Source organism: Coloeus monedula, assembly GCF_965178545.1.
Source record: "Coloeus monedula genome assembly, chromosome: 1".
Lineage (NCBI taxonomy): Eukaryota > Metazoa > Chordata > Aves > Passeriformes > Corvidae > Coloeus > Coloeus monedula.
The window spans coordinates 141,479,765-141,503,890 of NC_138781.1; the positions used below are offsets into that span (position 1 = coordinate 141,479,765).

Below are 24,126 nucleotides of genomic sequence, written 5' to 3' on the forward strand. Positions count from 1 at the left end.
AGAAAAAGATTTTGGCTTGACCACATGTTCAAACACGGTCCACATTGTCTATTTGTTTGTACTACCACTTTTAATTTTTTTAAAATGCAACATTTGCAACAGGTAATAAAAATCTTTAAATCCCTGCTTCCAAAGTCTCAGACAGTCTGAGAGCAAAAGCATCCTTTGGTACAAACCAACCTAACAGAACTGACATCCTAAATTTTGCAAAACATGATCCAAAATGCTGTAGAACACTATGATAAAAAGTCCCTATACAACATAAAATATGTAAATCAAACACACACAGACTGTTAAAAGTAGCCAATTTTATTCAAATAACATTAGCTCTAACACATAATTACTTTTTCTCAAAAAGGTTACATATTTATGTGCTTTTTAGTCAAATAAACAGATTTCCCCCTACTGCAGAAGTATTTCAATAGAAGCCAGAGTCTTGAGTAGCCCAGTTAGGTGCCTAAAAATGAAAAAATAAGGATTAGAAGAAATTACTATATTACCTAATGCTTACTGAAATTTATGACACATTAAGTTAAACAACTCTAATACTGTATATGGATATGAAGTGGGAATGTTGTTAATTAGTGAAGGACACCCTGTAAGATTAAAGCAAGTGTTGATATAATAGACACACATACTGTAATTGAGTACAATTACAGTAGAGTCCTCCAAGCTAGTAGCATCAAAAAAGTAAAGTTCTAGAAGATCCCAGTATAAATCTATGAATAATTTTCAGCTATACTTTTAAAAGAAAGTAATGACACACAAGTTCCACATGACTTCCCATTAACAGAATAAACTAGTGCACCACTGCTTGTCCAACTTCCACCAGTATTACAGCCAAGCAATGAGGAATAAAACTTCCACTGTTTAAGCTCTTTTACTGTGTGGTTTGTTCTGATTTTTTTTGTTTGTTTTAAAGATGTATGGCTGGGTCATTAGCAGACCTCAGAGCCATCCCCTTACGTGCTGTTCTCCCTCACAGAGATTCCCATACTGTAATGCGGAGGGAAAAAAAACCAGATGATCTTGTCAACTTTCTCATTTTCACTGGTTCTATTTAAACCTTTCAGTGACTTAATTACATTTTCTAGAATTTCACTAAATGGGTTTAACAGTTAGGGTTTTGTACAACTCTTCCTCCATGCTCCAGTCTTAAGCACCATTCATTCTTCTTTCAATACTACATATGCACCTACAATACTTTAGTACAACTTACTTAGAAAAAGTATTATAACTACTTTCATAGGTGTCACACTTCATAATCTGCCCTTTCCTGGTGGTAAAGGAGACCACTCAAAGGAAGCAGAGCAGCAAATGACAGAAACAGTTACACAACAGAAGAAAATCTAATGATGAAGAGAAAGGCTGCAAGAAAGCAAGAACCACCCACTGTCTAATTCTCACCGTGACAAAGTAAGCCTTTTCCAATGTAATTCCTACTATTAGAACTAGAAGTAGGTACACATCTGGTGAATTAAGGCATAGGTTAAGAATTATACTTAAGTTTATCTCTCACAAAAAAAGACAGCAAGAATTCAGAAAAACGTAACTTATACCAACCTCAGATCTACCACTCTGATTCAGTTTCTTCTCAATGTTCATAGCCAACATTTGACTACGAAAAGACAGGCTTTTGGTCTTTTCAATCACTTGTTGGTAAGGTGAGACTGCATTGTTGCCCATGACTACATGGCCCTAAAACCCAGCAAAGATAAAACAAATTTAACAATTGCTCAGAATGCAAAGGCCTTTAGTGTAATACTCTGCTTTCAGAGCTTTCACAGATCATGATACAGACAAGAGCAAAACACGATAAATGAAATCCACTGCAGTTTATCCAGGAACAGAAAGTTCTGATTTCTATTGTTTTTCTTTGTCCATGAAGTAAAAGAAATTTAATGAAAAACTCAACAAATTCACTTGCATCCATCTGGCTTTAAACTGAAAGAGAGTAGGTTTAGATTAGATTACTGTAAGAGGTTGCCCAGTAAAACTGTGGATGCTGCATCCCCGGAAGTGCTCAAGGCCAGGATGGATGAGGCTCTGAGCAATCTGGTATAGTGGGAGGTGTCCCTGCAGGGGGGTTCTAACTAGATGATCTTTAAGGTCCTTCAACAAAAACCATTCCATGATTCTATGTATGGTCTTACCAGCTTTGAATCCAATTTGGCATCTAATCGTGCATTTCGAATTAGATTGACAATCCATCTTTCTGCTTCTTCAGGAGTCATATTTAGTTTATCTGCCAACATACTAAAAGATAACAAACTTATTAAATGACAAAAGAGAATCTCTCTGATGTTGGTAAACATAACAAGGGACTATGGAATACAAGCCAAACCAACACAAAATTTGGCACAGTCCAAGATTCAATAAATACTGCAATACCTGGGAAGCTTACTTTCATTGACTAAAATGACTTTAAAACTTACATACATGCTCTCCTGCACATCTCCCACCCCCACTGCAAATAAGAAATTCATATCCTGAAGTATATACTTGCTCATTCTGAACTACACCATATTGCTTTTAAATCTTGACCAGCACAATTTTCCTGTGTTCCTATTAAAAACTGTCTACACAAACATTCTTGGAAAATTTGTCATTTAAGTAATTTCACTATTAACATAATATCACCACCACCATAAAAAAAAAAAAAAAAAAACCCCAAAAAAACCAAAAAAAACCCCAACAACTGCTTTTATTCTTATTTAAATGCAATCAGCAGTCAAGAAAGTATATATTAACTAGTCCAGGAAAATGTTTAGCAAGGAAACTTCACTCTGAAGTTCAGGAACAAGACCCACGAGACAGAGCTTAGTACAGAAGATATGACAGATAAACCATGCTAAAACTTTTTGCAATTTCAAGGAAGGAAGGTGGGGGAGAACAGAGAAAGGAAAATTCTTAATCAAACAAGCACTCTTGTCCAGGAATAATTCCTCCTAATAGTGTTTCCTGTGGCTTTCTAGCTAACTCCTTTAGCTTCCTGCTGGCAGTTGGCTCATACAGGGCATTTGTAACGCTCATTCTTCCATCAGCTTTCAGAAAAAGGTAACAAACATGAGGTAAGGGCTACAGGCATGAATAAAAAGCCAGCTGGCTATGCTGAGTTGCACAAGAGGTCAATTTCTCACCATTTTACAGGATCTTGCCTGATGTATTTTTCTCCACCAGAAAAAGTGATTTTCTTCTTGACAATTATTTGCATCAAGTAAATACTTTATAAACTATCAATTATTAGCTCATCTACCTGGCTGGACTTCTACATACTCTTTTTTATACAGTTGTCTCTCCTATATGGTCTTGATCTCTCACCTTTCTCCCAACTATAAAACAAATTCCATTTTTTTCCATAGATAAACATGAAGTGAATAGAAAAAAAACCCAAAGTAGCTTAACATACTGGATTTACACTGACTCACTTCAGCAAAATAACACAACAAATGGGTAAAAAGTGTTTGAACTTGGCAAAGTAAGGAGAAGTAAAATCCAACTCCAGTTGCTACTGTTCCAGTAGACCTTTTAATCTGAGTTTGAATTAGCAACTGTAAAGGCAGACAAGAGCAGAAGGTATCAGGGATGGAAATTTTTGTGGAATTATCAGTCATCTGGACAGAACATGAGATACTTTAATAGATAGTAATGTACAATCACTTTATTACCCCTAATCAGTGATGTTAAACATTTGACTTGAAACAAAAGACACTTTAGACTGAAAGTACATGGGCGTGAGTATAATTCTCAGATTTCTCTTTCAGAAACATTAGTAAGATTTATCTAAAGTAAGTTTCCTTCCAGATGACCACAAGAAAGGCTACTGCCACTACAATGGGGACTAAGCAACCCAATTTTGGGATTACAGTGTGGAACCTCCATTCTTGGAGACAGGCCCTTTACTAGTGGATTCGTGACTAAGCAGCATAATGGAATACTGCTGTGGGACCTGCTCAGAGCTGTAACTGGGTTCATGGGATTAAACCAGATGACTTCCAACCTACAGCACCTACACTTTCCTTTTTCCTTAACAAAGTCCCTGTGAAATTAGAGCAGAAGAGAGCACAGATTTCTAGAGAATCATTCCAATCAAGAAACTATGAAGTATTTTACATTTGTTACTAGCAAATAATTCTACCTTTTCCTATTTTATCTACATTTTACTACTAGCTCAGCCGCTTCAGAAATGGCTTTTTTTAAACAAAAAAGTGTTTTTTGAAATAACATATAGTATATATGGAGCAACACAACAGAAATAACACACTTCTGTATAAGTATTATTTTCCTGCACTTTTATCTGGAAAACTTAAAAATCATAGAATGAAAACGACAGAGTAAAAAGAATGTAAAAACCTATTTTATCTCAACTTGTAGCTTTGAGACTTGCATAGATTTTAAATTTTAATATAAACCAACTGAAGTTGTCAGGTAACAATTATCTTTTAGTGAATAAAGAATAAATCTATTACAAAACTTTATCACATCTTTGACACAAGAGATTATCTTCCTCCAACACTTGTGGCAACTAGATTCCCTCTTAAGAGTCTCCTTGCAGCCTACACTGAAGCAGCCAGGACCACTCAAAGTGCATGGATGTATAACATAGAGGTATTTTCCTGGTGAAGTTAACACTCACGGCTGAAAAAGTATTCCTTATCCTTCCAGAGTGAATGCACTGAAGATGTACCCTGACTACAATTCTGTACCAAACACTTTTCTCCTAACACAGTTAGAACATGTATTTAAAACTCTCGAGATATAAAATACATCTTAGCTTCATACAGGTTTGACAGCTGAAGTAATAGTGGCACATTTGGATTTACAAATACATATTAACACCATTAATATTAAGGAAAGGAAGCAATGAAAGTTGTATTATAGGTTACCACTGTTTTTAAAGATTCCTGCTATAATTCAATAAAAATTAAATCAATTATAATGAAGAAATACTATTAGTAGTTACAGAATAGTCAACCATTTCAAGTTACAGCTAATTTTGAATGGCAGTTTTGTCAAAACAGTTGCAAAAATAATTTTTTAATCATTTCCGTTCCCCTGTTTTATAAGGAAATTCACTTATTTGGGTCATGCTAGGGCTAGTGTTACTTAAGTTTTCATTTACTTAAAAGGCAAGCGTATTGAATTCCTCACATGTTCATATATGAACAAGCCCATCTTGTATATCGTTTTGTGTGTGCAGTACAAAAGAAGAACGAAGCATATTCAGCTCTCCAATTAAATGCAGGCATATCAAACTAACTAAAACACATTAAGAATTAGCTTCATCTATTACTCCCTATTAAACATGGTATTTCAAACAGCAAACAAATCACAGTGTGATTTGGGATGTATAAACTTGAAATTACAACTGACAAATCAACTATGTCCTTTGGAAAAATGTCAGCTCCCTCCCAGATCTAAGTAGATAAAAAATTAAACAGGCATTTATTTTCTACTTAATATAAGGAATAGCAAGTTTCCCACTAACTATTTTCAAATTCATTCTGCATAGTTAAACAGTACTCATCAAGCCCTGTGTTACAACCATCTAGTTTGGCTCCAGGATTAGCAGTGGAAATCACTTGCAAACAAAGAAATGCGAGAACTATGCCTCAGCCAAACATTCATTTCAACGAAACATTTCAACTGGCTAATTTCTTCAAAAGCAAGTCTGAAATACACTACAAAATACTTAGGCACCTAATTTAATCAGCCCAAATCTAATGATTGTTACAGCTTGCAAAGAAATTTAAGGCTGACATCCACCATTAAAAACGGAATGACATACTGAGAACCACCTCATTACAGATGATTGATTCCATGTGCAATTAACTTACGGATATGTGGTAGGAATATCCACGTCATTCTGAAACAAATGTCTCAACTCCAAATCTATCACTTGCCTCAGAATACACTATAATGCTTATAAAGAAAGGACACTGCTACCTATATTCAGGATTACTCACACATAACAAGGGCAGGCAACTGCAATAACTTTTGTCATACCTAAAGTTGAGATATCAGCACAAAAAATATGAACTATAAGTCATAAACACTAAATCAATGGCAATCACCTACCACAATTTTGCCATAATGAATCATTGGTATGTTGCCCACAGTTTATCAATATCTTTTGATACAAGACTTGAAAAATATTTAACATACACACTGCAGAGTCTTTGCTCATTGACTGGAGTTACGTAAGAGAAGACTTCTTAGAAAGACATATAGTCTCTAGTTAAAAAAGCTTAAACATCTAGTTTCACTGGAAACTTGTGCTTGAGTATGTGCAGTATTCACATCACTAAAAAGAATTTGTAAGAAAGAGCAAGACACTATTGGGCTTTATATTCCCCAGAAACTCATCTTTAACAGAACTGTATTTATGGATTTTTTTCCAAATACTTGTTCAAACCCCCTTTATGCCTAAGTGTGCAGTACTCTGCTTTAAGTAATTTTAGACGAAGCATTAGCCCTCTTATAAAAATGAATATTAAGTATGGAAAAGCTCTGCTCACAGCATGTAGTTCCATTTACTATTAGGACTACATGCTTAAACCCAATACACCACGGCTGGCTAAAACACTCAAATCCACTGTTTCCCATTTACATCAAAGGCACTGACTATTTTAAGCTGATACAAAGGATAAAAAAATATTTTCCAAAGGCAATGAAGACAAACATGTCACCCAGTGACTAAAGATTAAAAGTAGTAAGAATCAGTCCTTTCTCCAACTGATACCTATCCATAAAAAAAGCAATCCTTTCAAGAAGTTTGCAATATTAAGACAATTTTCTCTCAAATCCTTTCCTTTGTAATCAGGCAGTGTTAAATCCTTTCCTTAAAGGACTAGATGCACACATTTGCTCTGGATACAAGCTAGTAACAAGACTCCACTGAACTTATCGATTCAACAGTCTTCATTGCTGCTGTCTCAAGGATCTCTGCACTACTCTCTATCAGTGAGATTTTTATAGCATTCAGAGTTTTTCACGTCACTTTTTCCTTTAAATTAAAAGGATGTGGAAATATGGGGTATGTAGGCAAAGGCCAAGTGGAAAGAGATCTCAAGCATACATAATATATTCCCATTTAGGTTTTTTTTAATATATATACAAGAGAGGCATCAGAGCTGATCCATTTGAAAAGTCTGCGTTTATAAAATAAATTTGAATAAACAACAGACATATTTACTAATAACAATTATTACAGCTGAATCACTTTGTGCCACAGGGAATAAGACCCATTGTTTTCTATTTAATTCATTAAAAAAGCAATGTGATTTAATAAATTTCAAAGAACATACCTGTAAGACAGACATGGGTAGCTGTATCTACTAAGTAAAAATATATTTAAGCAATTACTGTATTTGCAATTTGTATTTACTTAATATTAACACTCCACTTCAACATGTGGAATTGAGGTCCAAATGAAGTCACCAGGACTTCGGTGACACTGGGTATGGAAGTTCCTACTAAATCCAGTACAGATCCCACTTAAAACCATAGCAACTTTAGCTTGAAAGTACTGCTTGTTTGTGGGGGGGGGGGTAGGGGTGGCAGAGAAAGGCTGTTTTGAAGTTAAACACAATAATTCAACTCTGAAATATAATTGTATTCAAGTACATCACATCAGAGCTATAAAACTAGAAAGAATACTATCCAAATGAGATTTCAGTTAGGATTTTATCTGATGACTGAATACTTCACTCCTGCAGTTTACACTGTTTGTCAAACTGCCCTCCATGACTGATTTTCTGAACTTAGGAATGAAGATGTTCTCTTACCCAATGCTGATGCACTGATGGATGCGACAGAAAGTCTCAAATATAAAGAGGCGGGCATTCTCAATGAAGTCCTCAAGGCAAGCCACTAAGAAGAAATCATTCACAAGCACCTGCAAGTGTAAGCAGAAAGGGAACATGAGAACAAACATGTGAGTTGAAATTTACTGGTAGACACTGCCAATAACTAAGAGCAGTCCACAGTATACCTAAAAACACTATTGCTATGTTCGAAGATGCAGAGGAGAAGCTATAGATTAGCAATATTTTTCATTGCTTCATTGTTCAGCATCTTACTAAATTTAAATTGCATGCTAACATGATCACTGAGGTCTGACTCAAGGAGAAAGTAAGGTAATAACTCCACTGAAAGTCAAACTCTACTGCTGTCCTAACTCTACTGAAGATCCTTTCAACACAGAATTTGACTCCTTAACTCATCTTTCACAACAGAAGGCAAATCTGAGCTTTTCTTCAAGCATTTCTCAAACTTTAATGGAAAACCTGAAGCTCAGCCAAATGCCTGATTACCTATTTGCTTCTTCTTCTAGAACTTCTTAAATATAACATTATTATAACATTAAAGCTACATCCTTAATGGTAAGTCATGCTTAAGTGTTACAAAATGAGTTGTCAAAAAACACAACAGCATCCAACCATGGATTAAAGTTTATCAGAAAACACTGACAATGGAATCAAACACCACTTCAAACAAATTAGCTGTCCAATGTGAATCTTAGAGGTCTTTACTGAAAGGAAAATGAGTCTTATAAAAATTTTAAGTCTTACTGTTTCACACTCTCTCAGCTTCTTTTGTGCTCCATCAAAATCAAAGTTAACGTACAAGCATTCCACAAACTCTGTGATAGGGTCCCTGTATGTGTAGGATTCCTGTCAAAAAAAAATTAGGAACAAAATTTGAAATCAAGACCATGTGATCACTCAAGTATTCCTTACATTCTTAAAAAAAAAATTAGTAGTAGGAACAAGCATTTCTACATCACCTTAAAAAAAACTGAACTTTCCAATTCCTCTTAGAAGAGCTACATAAGTGTGCTTCCTCCCAATAGTCTAGTTAAAAAACCAGAGGTGTAGTCTCACCTTCAGCATTTAATGCTGCAATCTTTGAGTTGGGAAAGTGTCAAGAGACTAGAGCTGTCTCTGTATCAAACCTCCAAATTTTATAAAATATGATAGAATAGTCTTCCTAAATTCTGATTTCAAAGATGACTCCAACACCAAATCCTTCATACTTTAAACTGAATGATTATTTGATTTTCATGGACAACATAGCTAACAAAAATGCTACTTTCTATACACAAACTACTTCAATTTATTTCAGCATTACAGAAGTTACTCAACTTTCTCAGTTACCAGGCAGAGGCAACACTATATCTATATACAATTGTATCAATTCAGATGTAATTAAACATCCCCTTAAGTGTTTCTCACGCATATTTTAAGACAGCTTAAATCATTATCTATCAATATCTGCTTTAGCATACAGTAAGATCAACAGATGAAGGGAATTCCTAAAAGAGATTTTTTTTTTTAATGGATCGAAGTTATTTTTTTCTTACCCAAAGAATTGTATTTACAATCCCAAATTCAGCTTTACATGTAAATGTTTTTCACACCAAAATTACACTTAACCATTATTAACATCCACTTTGCAAAACTGTCTTAGAATGAGCATCTCTTAAATTCAATAAACAACAAAATGCTTACCTATCTGTTCAATACTTGCAAAGATGTTGCAAGTATAAACAATCTTTTACTACTACTAGAGCAGTACCACGTAAGTTATTTCCCATCTATAAAACCTCTACCACATCATGATTTAATATCATGAATCATACAGAGTAGGTGAGTACTAAGAAATCTGATAGGAGATTTCAAAACCATAGCCCAAGCTGATATTTTCAAAAGGAATACCCTAATGGTGTGCAAGATTAAACAAAAACAAGAAGTTGTAAAATGTTACTTACTTCAAGTATTAGAAATTCACATTATATTAGAAGCTCAATGTTACAATCAGATTTTAGATAAAAAGATGAGTCATAACACTTAACACTCATTTACTGCTTCTTATGCTACTTTTTGTACACTAATGGTTAAAAACAGATTAAGTTGTGACTAAAATTTGATCTTTGCATTGATTGAGTTTTGCATAGGTAGTTTCCCTACTGATGTGGTTATGCCTGATGCGGTTATAATTGACTGCTAGCCTGTAAAAACTGTACTGTCACACATAAAAATCTGGGCCATAACCCTGTTGATTGCTACCAAGCAACTCTTTTACTGCTCTTCTCTGTATCTCCATCTTCATGAAACTTTGACAACAGAACCATTTTTAAGAGAATGCATGTGAACTCAGACCAACACAGACAATGCAGTGGTTTTGAAATGTAAGAAAGAACCCTTATTCATACAACAGTTTTTCGTACAGATGACTGAAAACGAAGAATCAGATCCAAACCCATTCACATCTCACTGAATTTTCTGCATTTAATCATATAGAAAGTAAGAACTGAGTGCATACACTGCTCATGTATATGAAAGGAGAAAAAAAACTGTTCCGTCCTCCTACTGACTGATACACACTTTACTTCAGTAAGGACTTTAACTGACAAAAAAAAAAATCAAAATACCTCAAATCCTAACCCAGGTTTATTATTAGAAGAAAGTTATCATGAAGTCTCCTTAATAAAGAGGCAGAAAATATCAGATACTGCAGTCCTTACCTGCTGAATAACCTTGACTAGATCTTTCAGCACCTGTCTACGTTTACGAACATCCTTATTTGTTATGACTGCAGTAGTCAAATATCTGAGGATATGTGGGCACATTGTCTGAATTGCATTGAGATACCTAGAAAGAAAAAACACAGATTCAGAACTCAAAGGTACACTGAAGCTTGCTGATGACACTAAAATGGGAGCAGCTGTTAACTCCTCAAAGGCAGAGAGGCCCTGCAGAAATCAGAGGGCTAGACAATCACCAACTGTATTAAGTATAACAAGGGCAAGCATCAGATTCTGCATCTGGAACAGGGCAACACTGGATCTATGTACAGACTGGGGAATGAGAGGCTGGAGAGCAGAAAGGCATCTGGGGGTCCTGGTCAAGTTGCCTATGAATCACAGTGTGTCCCGGCAGCCAGGAAGGCCAGCTGTGTCTTGGTGAACATCAGGCACAGCATCACCAGCTGGGCAAGGGAGGGGATTGTCCTGCTCTGCTCTGGGGCAGCCTCATGTTGGTACTGTGTGCCGTTTTGGGTGCCACAACATAACAAACATATCTAGCTATCAGAGAGCATCCAAAGGAGAACAACAAAGACTACTAGATCTACATGTAAGTCAATCCTCTCACAAATAGATACAGTGTTTCAATTCTCATTTTTAGTCTCGATTTCCCTCAAGAATCTTTCTAAACAGCTTTTTCAAAATCAGAATAAAACAATACCTTCACCCCTGCAACCCTAAGTTCAGCAAGCTTGCATATTCATCATCTGCCTTCAATTTGATTTAAAGACCCCCATATAGTACAACACAACTTACTGTGGCTGATAGAGAAAAAGGTCAATGATGTTGTCTCTCCCTTTAGGATGATTAAAAAACACGAACAGAGACCAGTGGATGAGCCATGTTCTTTGCTGAAGAGACTGCAGCGGAGAGCTGACAGACTAAGAGAAAATGTAACATTCGTTCAAGTCAAACACAACACAAAGTTTGCTTGAATACTAATCCACAGAAACCTGTAATTGCTCAAAATTTTGTGATTTTGCATCAGCTCCTTGTAACTGTCATCACTCTCAGGCTAAGTTTGACCTCCAGCTTTTTTCTGTCATCTCAATGATACATCTACTGTAAGTTAGAAGCAAGATAACTTCTCCAGTATTATATTCCAAATTGTTTGCTGAAATTTGCCTTTTGTTTATGGCAAAACAGATTTTAGCTAAGACCACCACACTAACCTAAGTTACTTCCCTTTTTAATTCTGAATTTTGTTCCTTGTAGTCCCTCTTCAGATGTGATATGAGAAACAACTTGACTTCTTCACCTTTTCTGTTTTATTTCCTTTCTAAATCCTCACTAGATTTTTTTTTTGCCATAGACCCTCGGACAATGATGGAACTCTACAATCACTTTCAGCCAAAAAAAAAAAATTCATTATCTTTATTTAAATCTGCTGATAATGGACAAACAACGGTCCAATTCCAAAGTCCCTGTATTAGCTCCAAATTTCAAAAGCACTTCAAACAGACTGCAAAACAACACACTGAGGATGAATCATCACTCCAAAGAGCATGACAACAAACTGCTATGATTCTACCCTAAAAAAAATCTTGGAGTTTTATGAACAAGTCAAATAGTCTATCATAACCATACAGAATCATACAGACAAAATTACAGAAGAAAATTTGTTAACACTAATTATCTGCCACACAGACAAAGAATGATTGAGGGACAGAAAAAAACCTCTGGTTTTTCAAGACTGGTTCAAGACAGTAAAACTTTCACATCTTAGATATGGCCAGTGAAGCTCCACAAGCAAAGAGAAGACTCAGAGGTCCCTAATGCCTTCATTTGCTCTGAATTAGTACCACAGCTCCACTCTCCCCTTAAGTTCTTGGTACTCATCTGAACTCAGAAGAGTTTAGTCAAGAAAGATGAATTAGCTGAAAACTCTTTCCAAATACAAACTATCTTGCATTTTCTGTCAAAAATGCTGTCTTCATGAGATAAAAACATGGTTTATTTACATGCATTTTATTCTTTACAGAAAATGAATAGTACCAGTATCTGAAATTAAAGAACAATTTCACACAACGATACCTTGCCCTCAAACACATCCTTAAGATTTTTCTATTAGAAATATATTTGAAAATATAGACGAGAACGTAAGGTGTTAAGAGGCAAGCAACTTGAAAGAGAATGTTTCACTATTTCTTCACAAGCATCCTTCAACTCTTCCCCACTGCCAATACAAAAGTATCAAGTGAAAAGGTGGCAACCTACTCCTAAATAAGACTGCAAGTGATTTATAATAAAACTTGAGTACTAGCACGTCTAACCTCTCACCTTGCTAAGATGCCCAAGATTTTACTTACATTATTATCTATTGTCTCCTTTAGTCTTGTGAGATCTTCCATGGCTGCATCCCAATTCTGCATCAGGATTTCAGATGCAAGTTTTCCCCAAAGAGAACTCAAAGCATTTCTGTCTGTTGCTGGAACCTATTTTCAACAATAGCAGAAAAGTCACACTCTTAGTATTTTTTTTTAAACTACAAAAGATATTTTCGGGCAGTATTTTTTATTTACAAGACATCAGTTTTGCATAGTTTAACTCTCCAAATTAAGTGCTTTTTTTTTTTTTCCCCAGAAAAGCAGTTTAGGTACAGAAAAAAAATCAATAGTAAAATTTCTTATGCGGAAACTAGGAAACCCTGTCAAAGTAAGACAAAGATGCATACTGCTGCAGTTTAAGTTTAAAAAAAAAAAAAAAAAAAAGGCTGAGCATCAAATTTCTTTTGTGTGGTTTTTTGGTTGGTTTTTTTTTTTTTTTTCACCATACAAAAATGCTTCTAAACTAGTAAAACAAGGTTATTACAAGGCAGGTTCCCAAAGAACTCATAATAGTAGGTGACCACCTTCAAAGAGCTAGCATTCCAAACTCTTTCTGCTAATGTCTTGCCCAGAAGTGTACTTGTTATAGAAATGTCCAGTGGAACTTGGCAGCAGTGAACCTATTTCCTGGAAGGGCAGTCCTAAGGTCAAGCTGTGTTAGTTTTACACAGGAATGAGTTGCACCATGTCATTCACAATGTCATATTCTGTTCTCAGACTGGTTACAATAGTTCTTTCACTGACTATGCTTCATCACACAGAACTTTTAAACAAATCTTCTCCCATCAGAATTAGTAACAGAAGTCCTGTACTAAGCTATTACCAGCACAAAATCAGTACTTCATTTTTTGACATTAGTTACTTGACATACAAGAACATAATGCTATGCCCAGAAAAAAGGCATGAAGAATTAAGGACAGTTGCCCACAAAACTACATATGTAACTTTCATTTTCCCTCTTGGCACATAAAAAGAACCTTTAACACTGAAAGTCAGCTTTAGCATCAAAATTTAGACTAAGAATTCAACTCATTCCTACTTTAAGCCCTATTCTTCTGATTAAAGATACATTTTCCAATTTTTCTTCTTTAATTACAGCCAATTACAGAAATTATTGTGGTTTCCTCTTGCAGTATTTCAGAGAGTTAAGATTACTTTTAGATGGGAATAGAAATTAGCAAGAAAAAAGCATCCACGTATGAACCACTGCACGTTTTCAGCAATCACTGCACAGATCTATGACATACTGACTTACAAACTGTGTATCTTCCAGGCAACCACGGTGCCAGTTTAGCAGATACTTAGTTGAGAAGGTTCACATGCTCTGTGCTGGCTCCAAATCAGTTAATTATAAGTAGCTATTCACAATAACTGCTTTTAGGTACTGCAGCTGTTCTAGCTACATTATCTGGATTTTCAAGTTAGCTTAAATTTCCATTTGTTAGTAAAGCAGCACATTCACTGACTACCAACAATAAATTTACTGTGCTGAGATTCTTACAAGACATCAAATCTCCATTCTCAAAATTCACTCCCACCAGTAACAAATGATATGAATTATAACAACATGAAAAGAGTTGCTTCAGAGATGATGGATCTGGTTTTATATTTATCATCTGAGCTGTCTACATTTTGTAGGGAGATGATTTATACTCTTAAATCCATCACAGAACTCAAGAGAAGACAGATGAGAGTTCAGGGAAGAAGCTGGCAGTTCACCATTACCACCAATTACATTCAATCCACCTGCAAGCTTTTCACTGCTGTTGACTACATCTGTGCACAAAATCAAGTATTCATAAAAACAAGTATTCATTTCACTGTATTCTATAATTAAATGTTACAAGACCTACAAATTTAAAGAACAATTCTGAGCTCTGCTTGAAAATAACAGAATTGCTGAACAATAGTTAATGATTATTAACAATTACTATCAATTTCAGTGCACAGTAATTGCATCAAAAATCTCAAAAGCATTATATTCTAAGAGTTAAGACAGACAATTTACTGGGTTAAATATTTCATTAAAAAAACATCCAACAAGCAAACCATAAAACTAACCCCCCCCACCAACAACCAATCAAAACTTACCAGAACCCTAAAGAAGTAGAGATATTCCGCAGCTCCTGAGTAGTTACCACACTCATACTGGAATTTTGCATACCTGTAGAGTGTATCTAGGTACTCCTGCCTAAACTGAAAAGGAATACAATAAAAGCTTTTATTCACTAGGGAAAAAAACATGCTGTCACAAGCCAATTTTAATAGTAGAATGAGCTTTGAAATCTGTAGCTTTTCAAAAGACATTGTACATAGGAAAAGACAATAGAAAACAATTATACTCTCAATCTGTGCTGTGGAATGAAAGATTACACCAACACTGGAAAAAGGTGAAATCCTGCATTACATAGTAAATCACACCTAAGTTACATAGGTGCAGCTAGCATTAAGTTTCAGCTTTTTTTTTTTGTTTGTATAAAAATTAAAAGTTCAAAGGCTTAAATATGTTAGTATTAGGAATTCTGCCTATTAGCTACATTGACAGGAGATGGGACAAAATGCTAGGCCATACTTGGTCAAAGTGCTGTCAGCTGTGAGGGAAGTTGGGTGGACATACTTAGAACTGAACTCCAGCAGCTAAAACACTTACCCCGTGCTTCTCAGCTAAATAGTCAAACAGCATCCGACCATCTCTATAATAAAAGAATAAAAAGTGCTGGTTTTACAAAATAAATTCATAGCCACCATGCAACAGTACACAATGCAATGCAATTTTAAAGGTAAAACACAAGAAACTGAGCATGAATTTAAAGTCATTCATCCACTTGTCCAAAAGCACAGTCATCTATTACTAAAATGTCATGAAGTTTCAAAACCTTAAAATTATTTTAATTTTAAACAATGAATGCCACCTGCAACAACTACAGTTAAGAAAGGGTGGAAGGTTGTTTTAAATTTGATAGCATCCTTAGCTTTCAGTATGAAAGTTAAATTCTGAATTAGGGATCTTCCCACTCTCACATTCCAATTCCAGAGCAGTTACTCTAGACAGCCTTGATTTGAAGAGGAGATGGGAAAAAACGGCAAAAACTAAAGTAAACTGAAGTAGAAAGGAAACTTATCCTACTGTTAGAGACAGAGTGGGTCAGAGGCATATCTCTACCACAGTGAATATCTGCAGAGCACAGAACCATAAAAAATAATCATACTCTAGTAAGTTCTAAACATCTATGATCATGTGATTACATCTCTGAAGATTCTTTTTTATTTAACGTTAATACTAAAAGAACAAGCAGTATTACCTAGATCAAAGAGAAGTTTAAGCCTCCAGGAGGCAAGCTGTAAATTCCCCGGGACAAAGATACAGTAAGAACTGTACGCAAGTGAGTATTTTCCTATTTACTCTGAAATCAACTGACTGCAAAGATGTGAGTTTGTTCAATTAGAACTTATGGTATAAGATTCTACAGGGAAACGGCAAATTGCCAAATGAGCCAAGAATGACAATCCCCAGTCATACCTGTGAAAGCAATTAAATAATCTCATTGATTTGTTCCAGTAAAACATACTTTAAGGGTGAGGAATACTTACTACGGCTCTGTAATTTTAAAGTCTATGTCCACCAACGGTAGCTTAGAGAAGTGGAATGTTTTGGCTTATTCTTGAAAGAACTTCTACCTGCAAAATCTCCTTTACACTTTATTTCCCAGACTGAGATATTCCAAACTACGTCACCACAGATAAAAAGCCGTGTCTAAAGTCATGATAATATGCAGCTATCTGAATTTGATACAGATTCAAAATCACCAACAGAAATTCTCAAAAGTTCTTCCTATTATCTACAGCACACTACTCAGGTCTAGACAGATGGACATATTTCAGCCCAATTCTACCCATTACAACCCAAATAATCTGGATTAGAACTGCTGCCGAGCCAATAACCAAAACTAGAACTTCTGAGCTGTGCGGTTTCCAGACATTTTACAAACACAAATCACATACCAGTTCTAAAACAGAATTTGCTGCATATGAATAGTAGGGCTAATAGTCTATAGTGTTAGGCAAGTTATATTCCATGCATTTACTGACTGCATCTCTTGCTCCCAAACAAGGCATTTCCAATTTGAAGTACATACTGTTGAAGAAGTCTGTGAATCAAAAGCCAAGTAACAGAGCATATATCCCACAAAATACTAGTATTTTAGTAACATTTTTCTAAGGCTAATTATTATTAAAAAACTGGCTAAAAGCAAAGCAAGAATTGGACAAGATCTCTGTATGTTCAATTAGATTTGAATAGTTGTGGAGGAAGACTTTTTTTTAAGATAGGCTCAATTGTCATAGTAACTGGGACTTTCACTTTCAAAGCTGTACCTTCAAAAGCAAGTGGCTCCTGGCTTTGCATAATCACAAGTCATAAACAAATGCCATTTCTTTTCTTTATGTAATTATCTGACATGAACATCCATTCTGAAATCAGATAAAAAGGCAGCTTACTTAGTTAACAATATTTTTACAGCAGAAGCCTAAGTACGTCTGGTGAAATCAAGATTGAAAATAAGCTTCTCCTGACATGCTGCAAAGCTTACAGATTTCATGACTCCTTCTGACATCTTGTTTCATGTGTGCATTGAGACACAATACACTGCACCTCACCATTTCTGCACTGACCAAGATTTAAATTAATCTATTACAAATTCTGAAAACAATGCAAAGAGTGGAAAAAAGAACAGAGGCAACAAAAAAAGGATGATAATGTGTATTTGAAACAGTGTAAATTCTAATCAAATTCCTCTCCCTTGAGGGACCCATATTTTTCAGGGGGTTTGTTCCCAAACAAAGAAGATTTTTGCAGACTAGAAAGAAGAGTTTGTACATTCAATACTTTTCTAAAAAGTTCCAGAAGTAATGTTACAGCCTTCCATATCAGTGGATGCATAAAGCCTGCCAACAATACACCCAAGTACAGGCCTCACCTTGAAATTCAAGTTGAGCCATAGGTTCTCTGTCTGATACAGTACGCTCTACTTAAAATTTTAGGGCAGGTAAGGCTGAAGAAGGTATCCAATTAATATTCCAGTTTGTCAGACACATTTACAACAGCAATAATAATGTTTCCTATGTAAAGGAAACAAGGAGTCATTTATGCCAAACAAATACGTGCCCAGCTCTCTGCTGAAGGGGCAGTTACTCCTCAGTGACTACAGCTAAACTCTCCTACAGAGCCCAGCTCAAGCTTAACCATGGTGAAACTCTGATAGACCTTAGATACGATAGTGCAGACAAACTCATTCTACTTTAATTACTCCCATAAGAAAATCTAGAAGAAATTGGATGCATCTTTAAAAGACTACTATGAGCACTACCTCACACCAACAAGTTGGAACAATTTGGGCATGGAGCAAGCAAGCAGGAAAAGGACAGAACACCTTAAAGAAATATGTGCTCTGAGGCTGAAAGGATGCTCATCCTCCAGGCCTCCCAGACTAGTATGACACTCCATAATCTTTTCTGGAAGACAGAAAAGAGAATCTGAACTACTTTAGCTCATATTTTCCCTCAAAAACCCCTAAACCCAATCAAACAAAAAAGCCCCTGTGATTGGACTGCACTGGATCATGACAGTCACTTGTCCCAAGTTGATTCACAAATATTAGAAACAATAGATGTCTTTTGCACAACACGTAAAAGCACTGAAAAGAGCAAGCTGTCCAGCAATTTCGATTACCTGACCACAAGCACTACCTAAATACTGTCTGTAAATAAAAATGTCTTTCTTGCAGTCACTGAACAGAAAGCATTTCTAGCAGCAACAGTTGAGAGGTACCAACAAGCCATCCTGACAAATTATGGTAGAAATTACCTAGTGGACTGCATTTGCCTCGTAGTCTCTGGATCCTCAAACATCTTGACAATAGGTTCCGTTTCAGCCTGAAGCTGCTTCAGCTGTGCAACAACAGTTGTTCTTTTCTCACGCAAAGCTGAACACACAAACAAAAAGACTTTAATATAATGCTTTAAGTTTTTACATGAACCAACCTGTAATTTCATGGTGCTGACACCTGAACACATCTTCCCAATTCCTACCTCACTTGTCCTCTCAGTCAAGTCTCAAACCCAGCTGTATCTAATAATTCTGTAACTTAGTAAAAACTTCTAACATTTGGTTCTTTTCCTCCTGTGTGGAAGCCACCAGAGAGCAGGTACAGCTGTAGCAGAGTCTGCATTAGACAAGGTATCTTCAGGCTTTCACTAAGGGAGAAAAAACTTTTAACTAAGTTCACTTATTCCAAATAAACTTGGAAAAAAGTAAACAGTCTAATGATACCACAAAGATTGGTTTTCTTCTGACTGATGACCAGGTTCTGAAAGAACATTTATAGAGTACTTAACTAAAACTGACAGGAAAAATATTCAAGCAGCTCAACCTGCAAAATTATGATTCTGAACACTCCATGTTTAATGGAAGCATTAAGCCCTCTACAAAAAATTGAAAGGAAATTGAGCTACCAGTTTTAGGGTGATTATTTTACACAGACCCCAAAATCCTCACCAAGTGCTAGCAATGCAATAAAATGAAGACTTAAATAAAACTGAGAAAAGTGTACACATTAAAAAAAAAAAAAAAAACAAAAAAAAAAAAAGGAAAAATCACCCTCACATTGGCTATGTGACCCAAGAAACATGGGATCAGAGAACCCAAGACTAAATCCCAGGAGATAAATCCAGGAAACTGTGAAAGTGAGCCACACACCAGAACACTCAATGCCACGGTGAACACAGCTGACATTTCGTTAACGATTTGACTACACAGGTACTTGAACAGGATGCCCAAGGTGGCTAACACCATAATGGTGACTCAACCTAAATATAAGAACAACTTGCCTGACAGGAAGTGTTCCAATAAGGAGAAATTATCTCCAACTTCAGTTGACTCTTGAGATTATAAAAGAAGGGGAAACAGATGGAAAAAAAAAAACCCATTCAGTTGACTTACTAATAATACGAAAATGTTTTCCTGCGACATCTCCTGGATGTGTAATTGTAAGTTGATCTCATGGAAGACAAGACAAAACAACTATAAATTGTGCAGGGACATTTCTAATTATAACTGTGTAAGTGAACTTAGTTTTGAGTACTTTAAAAAGTGAAGTCTTAAAAAGGAATAGCGTAAACTACTAATGACACCAGTGATTCCACAAGTAAGAACCACCTGCCCATATACACATTGTGATAAGCACTAATACATGAAGATGACACATACCAGAGAGATCTCAAAAGTTAAGGCCCTTGCATAGGAAGCTGTGCAAGTAAGCACCTTGAACAATGGACTCCGTGTGCAAGAACTAGCTCTGTTTACGTTAACTGAATAAAAGCCACAGATCAAACAAAAAAACCCACCAAAAAAATACCCCAATGACAATAACAAAACAACACCCTGCCAAACTGATGATATAAAATCTTAAGAGATGTAATGTTTTTCTTATACTCTTTTCAAACAAGTGTGGAAATTGCTGGTCTTCAATGAAGGCAGATCTCCAAGGGAGCAAATTCATTCAATTTTCTTGCAGCTGTGACCTTATGAAGTTATACTCTTAGGCAACCTGCTTAAGTAACTGCCTATAATCAGAATTCCAAAGACACTGGAGTAGTTACTTTGCGGAAGTCTGCTAGAATCGCTATTTCTTGTGTTGTTTACTACTTTAGTATTTTACTCCTTATTTACTACTGATAACAATAATATTCAACAGTTCAAAAAGGCTGAAGCAGGGAAAGAAAGAGGAATACCTATTCAGCTTTGAGATTTTTTTATAGCCCTGAGACAGCCTAATTTTTTAAATCAGTAGACCTGTTAAGTTAAGTAACCTAAAGGTGAAGCTATTGTTACAACTGTTTCTTAGATTACAGAAGTGAAACCCTCTGGTACTCATTACATGTTGTAAGTCCCACGTGTCATGGTACATTTGCCCATAACATCTAGTGCTAGCACAGACTTGGTCAAAATATTGATTTCAATGTCCGTTAGTCTATCAGTTCTCTTCTTCCAAAGAGGCAAGTAGCCATCTGTGCAGTTTCAAGAGCCTGAAAAGAGCAAGACCCAGAGGAAGAATGCAACAGCACCCAAGTCTCTTCCTCCTAAGATGCAGGCAAAGTAGACTTTAGTCCCAATTGCTAAGAAAAAGGTGAGGAATTCCCCAACATAAAAAAGACAAAGAAACAGGGAGACAGCGGATATTGAAAGACTATGTCAGGAAGAAACAAACAAAACACCTGACCCATTAAAAAAAAAAAAACCCTGGAAAAAAAAAACCTTAAAATCAAAACACCCATGAAGGATAGAAATTAGAGAAAGCCAGATAATCTAATTTTGTCACCATTCCCAAATGGTCCTCAAGATGATAGAAATGTAAGCAGTAAACGAGAAAGTTACTAAAATCACAGATAAGATAGTAAGAGATCATATTCATTACAATCTTAAATTTATGTTCTTCTAGAGAAGCAGCAATTTTTATATTGACAGAACTAAGGAAAACACACGTTTTCAAAAACATCTTTCTCTCTCCAAAGTCTAAAACTCAGCCACAGACAGAGAGACTAATGGAATTACTTACAATGCAACTCTTGTCTTAACATAATGGATGCTTTAAAGAAAAAGTCACCAAATGACACCAAATCATTGTGCAATAGTGTTTGACAGATGAAAAGCTAGCACAACTCCTTTAAAGTGCCTGAAATTACCAAATCAGCACTGAAGTACTTAAGAGGTCACTCAAAGGTTAAGTTCCTGACAGACCAACAAACCCAAACTTCCCAGGATTAGGGCATTCTATTTGTCTCAGTATTGCACATCCTTTTGGTAATGCTGAAGTTAAACAATATTCTAGTTTTTGACTGCAACAAGCAAATTACCACTAGTTATTCATTATTTTATATAGAAAGGTTGCAAAACGAGTTTTACATTTAAATGAGCAGCTTACCATGAGGAATTTCATCAGAATAAAGATTTTTGTACACATCCATAGCAAAATCCACCATGTTGGTATCACTAAGGAGATCCAGTTTTCCTTGGAGCAGCTCTTTTTCATTGTATATCTGAAACAGGAATTATTAACAGATTCATTTGAATAGTGTTAAACAGCTTCAATTCATATTATGTAGTTACTTTTATGGCACAGTTTATGGACTTTTGTACAATTGAATTGTTTTAAATATCAAATCTCGCAGCTCTATCATAAGGAGTATGGGACTTACTATAAAGTCCCTCTGCATTTTCAGTCTTGGCAAAACATCAAATCTTGCCTGCTATATATGAAAGCAGGTACTTCAAAAACTAATTAGAATTCAACATCACTAATCTCTTAACAGGAAAAGTAATTCCTACTGCAAAATTATATATATATGTATATATGTTTTAAAAAATAATAAAACTTTCATAATTTTTTTTTTAAAATACAGAATACTTTCCACAAAATAAAATGCTGAACACCATGGACTAGTTAAATTACTTAAAGTGGCTCTCAGAAGAGACGCACAAGATTAAATTTATAATTTAATTGTAGTGCAGTTTAATCTAATGTATGTTGCTAGGTCTATAGCATAAGAATAAATTTAGAGTGGCTATGTAATTGGATAGTGTGCTTTTAAACTTCTCAAATTGTTTTTTAGAGTTCATATCCGTAATTCAGCAGTGAGTTGCAAAACACTGCTAGGTGCTGAAGTTGTAGGTGAGGGCCAAATCCAGTATATTCCTCAACAGTGCATTTGCACAAGAGCTGTATTACAACTCACCACACCACATTTGTGGACATCTCAGATATAGAATCTGTAGAAGTTCTAATTCAGCTCTGAACATCGTGTTGTTCAAAATTAGCACTACAAAATTAACCGTTTTAACTAACTTCAGCTGACATAAAAATGCTAATGTAAAAATGCCCCCAAGATGACAGACATTAAGCAAAATCCACATGCTAGACATGACAGCTGGTTAGGTCAAGTTGTCTCAATGTATGCATGGTTAATCAGTTCATTTCTGAAGGCTAAAATAAGACCTATTTTAAATTCAAAACTTACATAACTTTACACATTTTGCTCCCATTTTAGAATAGTTTAGACTGCTGAGAGTCTAAAGTGCCTGAAGCACTCGTCTGAGGTATCTTCAGCATTAGTGGGTTCTTGTAGCAACATAACTTAAAAATATTTGTAAGACGACTAACAAGGGATAATTCCATAGGGGCTTATATTTGGTCCCAACACAACTTCGTGATAACACGGGTTTCAAATTAAAATTAATTAGTATCAGTGGCGTAACCCCACAGACCGCCCTGAGCTCCGGCTGCGGGACGGCCCGAGCAGTAAGAGCAGCAGGGCTATAGAGGGGGTCCCACGCTGCGGGACTGCGAACTACGGCTAAAAGGGAGAACTTCGGCTTCTCCTTTCTCCGAATATAGGTGAGGGAAATACACTACACCAAATCCGAGGAAGAAGAAAGTACAGGAATTCTGAGCCGCCTCGCAAGCGAGGGGCCGAGGAGCTGCGCGGCGTGACCAAGGAGCGGCTCCCTCAGGCCTCCTCTCGGCTCCGCTCCCGTCCCTCCCTGGGCAGCCCCACACGCTTCGCCCCTCGACCCACGCGGCACAGGAACCCCAAGCTCCTCCCTACGGAGTCTCCGAATCCCTCACGGGCCGCGCCCGGCCCGCGCAGTGCCCAGGCCCACGGGACGAAGCCCCGGCCGCGGCGCGCCCAGGCCCATGGGAGGCACCGGCAGTTGGCAGCAGGGCCTGACATTTTCCCGCTCCCACCGCCGGCTTTCCCACCCTTAGGAGAAACACGTACCTCCTTGACGGAGAGGAATTCCAGCAGCGGGAAGACCAAGTGCCGGTCCAAGAAGTGCGCGATCCTGGTGGTCAGGTCGTACTCCGCCATCTTGGCGCCGGGAGAAGGGAAAGGCAGAGGCGCGACGGGGCTCTTGTGGGCGCTGCGCCTGCGCGGCCCCGCCCCCCGGCGCGGGGAGCCGGCGCCTGCGCACTGTGGGCTCGGGAGGGGGCGAGCGGGCGGCGGCGCCGGGGCGGGGACGGAGACAGACCCCGGCGGCGAGCCAGGGTGGGGAGGCAATGGTCGAGCTCTCCTCTCCTCTCCCTCTCCCTCTCCCTCTCCCTCTCCCTCTCCCTCTCCCTCTCCCCTCCCCTCCCCTCCCCTCCCCTCCCCGAGACG

The 24,126-nt window shown here is 36.8% G+C and overlaps 1 protein-coding gene across 1 annotated transcript; it reads right to left on the reverse strand.

Annotated features, from left to right (window-relative positions):
- Nucleotides 1–293: 293 nt before the first annotated feature.
- Nucleotides 294–23,878, reverse strand: EIF3E (eukaryotic translation initiation factor 3 subunit E). The gene is made up of 13 exons (XM_082276956.1): nt 23,749–23,878; nt 21,894–22,008; nt 18,779–18,896; nt 15,566–15,608; nt 15,007–15,111; nt 12,898–13,023; nt 11,345–11,469; nt 10,529–10,655; nt 8,574–8,675; nt 7,788–7,897; nt 2,154–2,256; nt 1,564–1,698; nt 294–457 (listed from the first exon to the last, which is right to left on the reverse strand). Exons 1-13 carry the CDS (start codon nt 23,836–23,838, stop codon nt 419–421), a joined length of 1,338 nt encoding a protein of 445 aa, XP_082133082.1. The 5' UTR covers nt 23,839–23,878; the 3' UTR covers nt 294–418.
- Between the last annotated feature and the right edge of the window lie 248 nt (nt 23,879–24,126).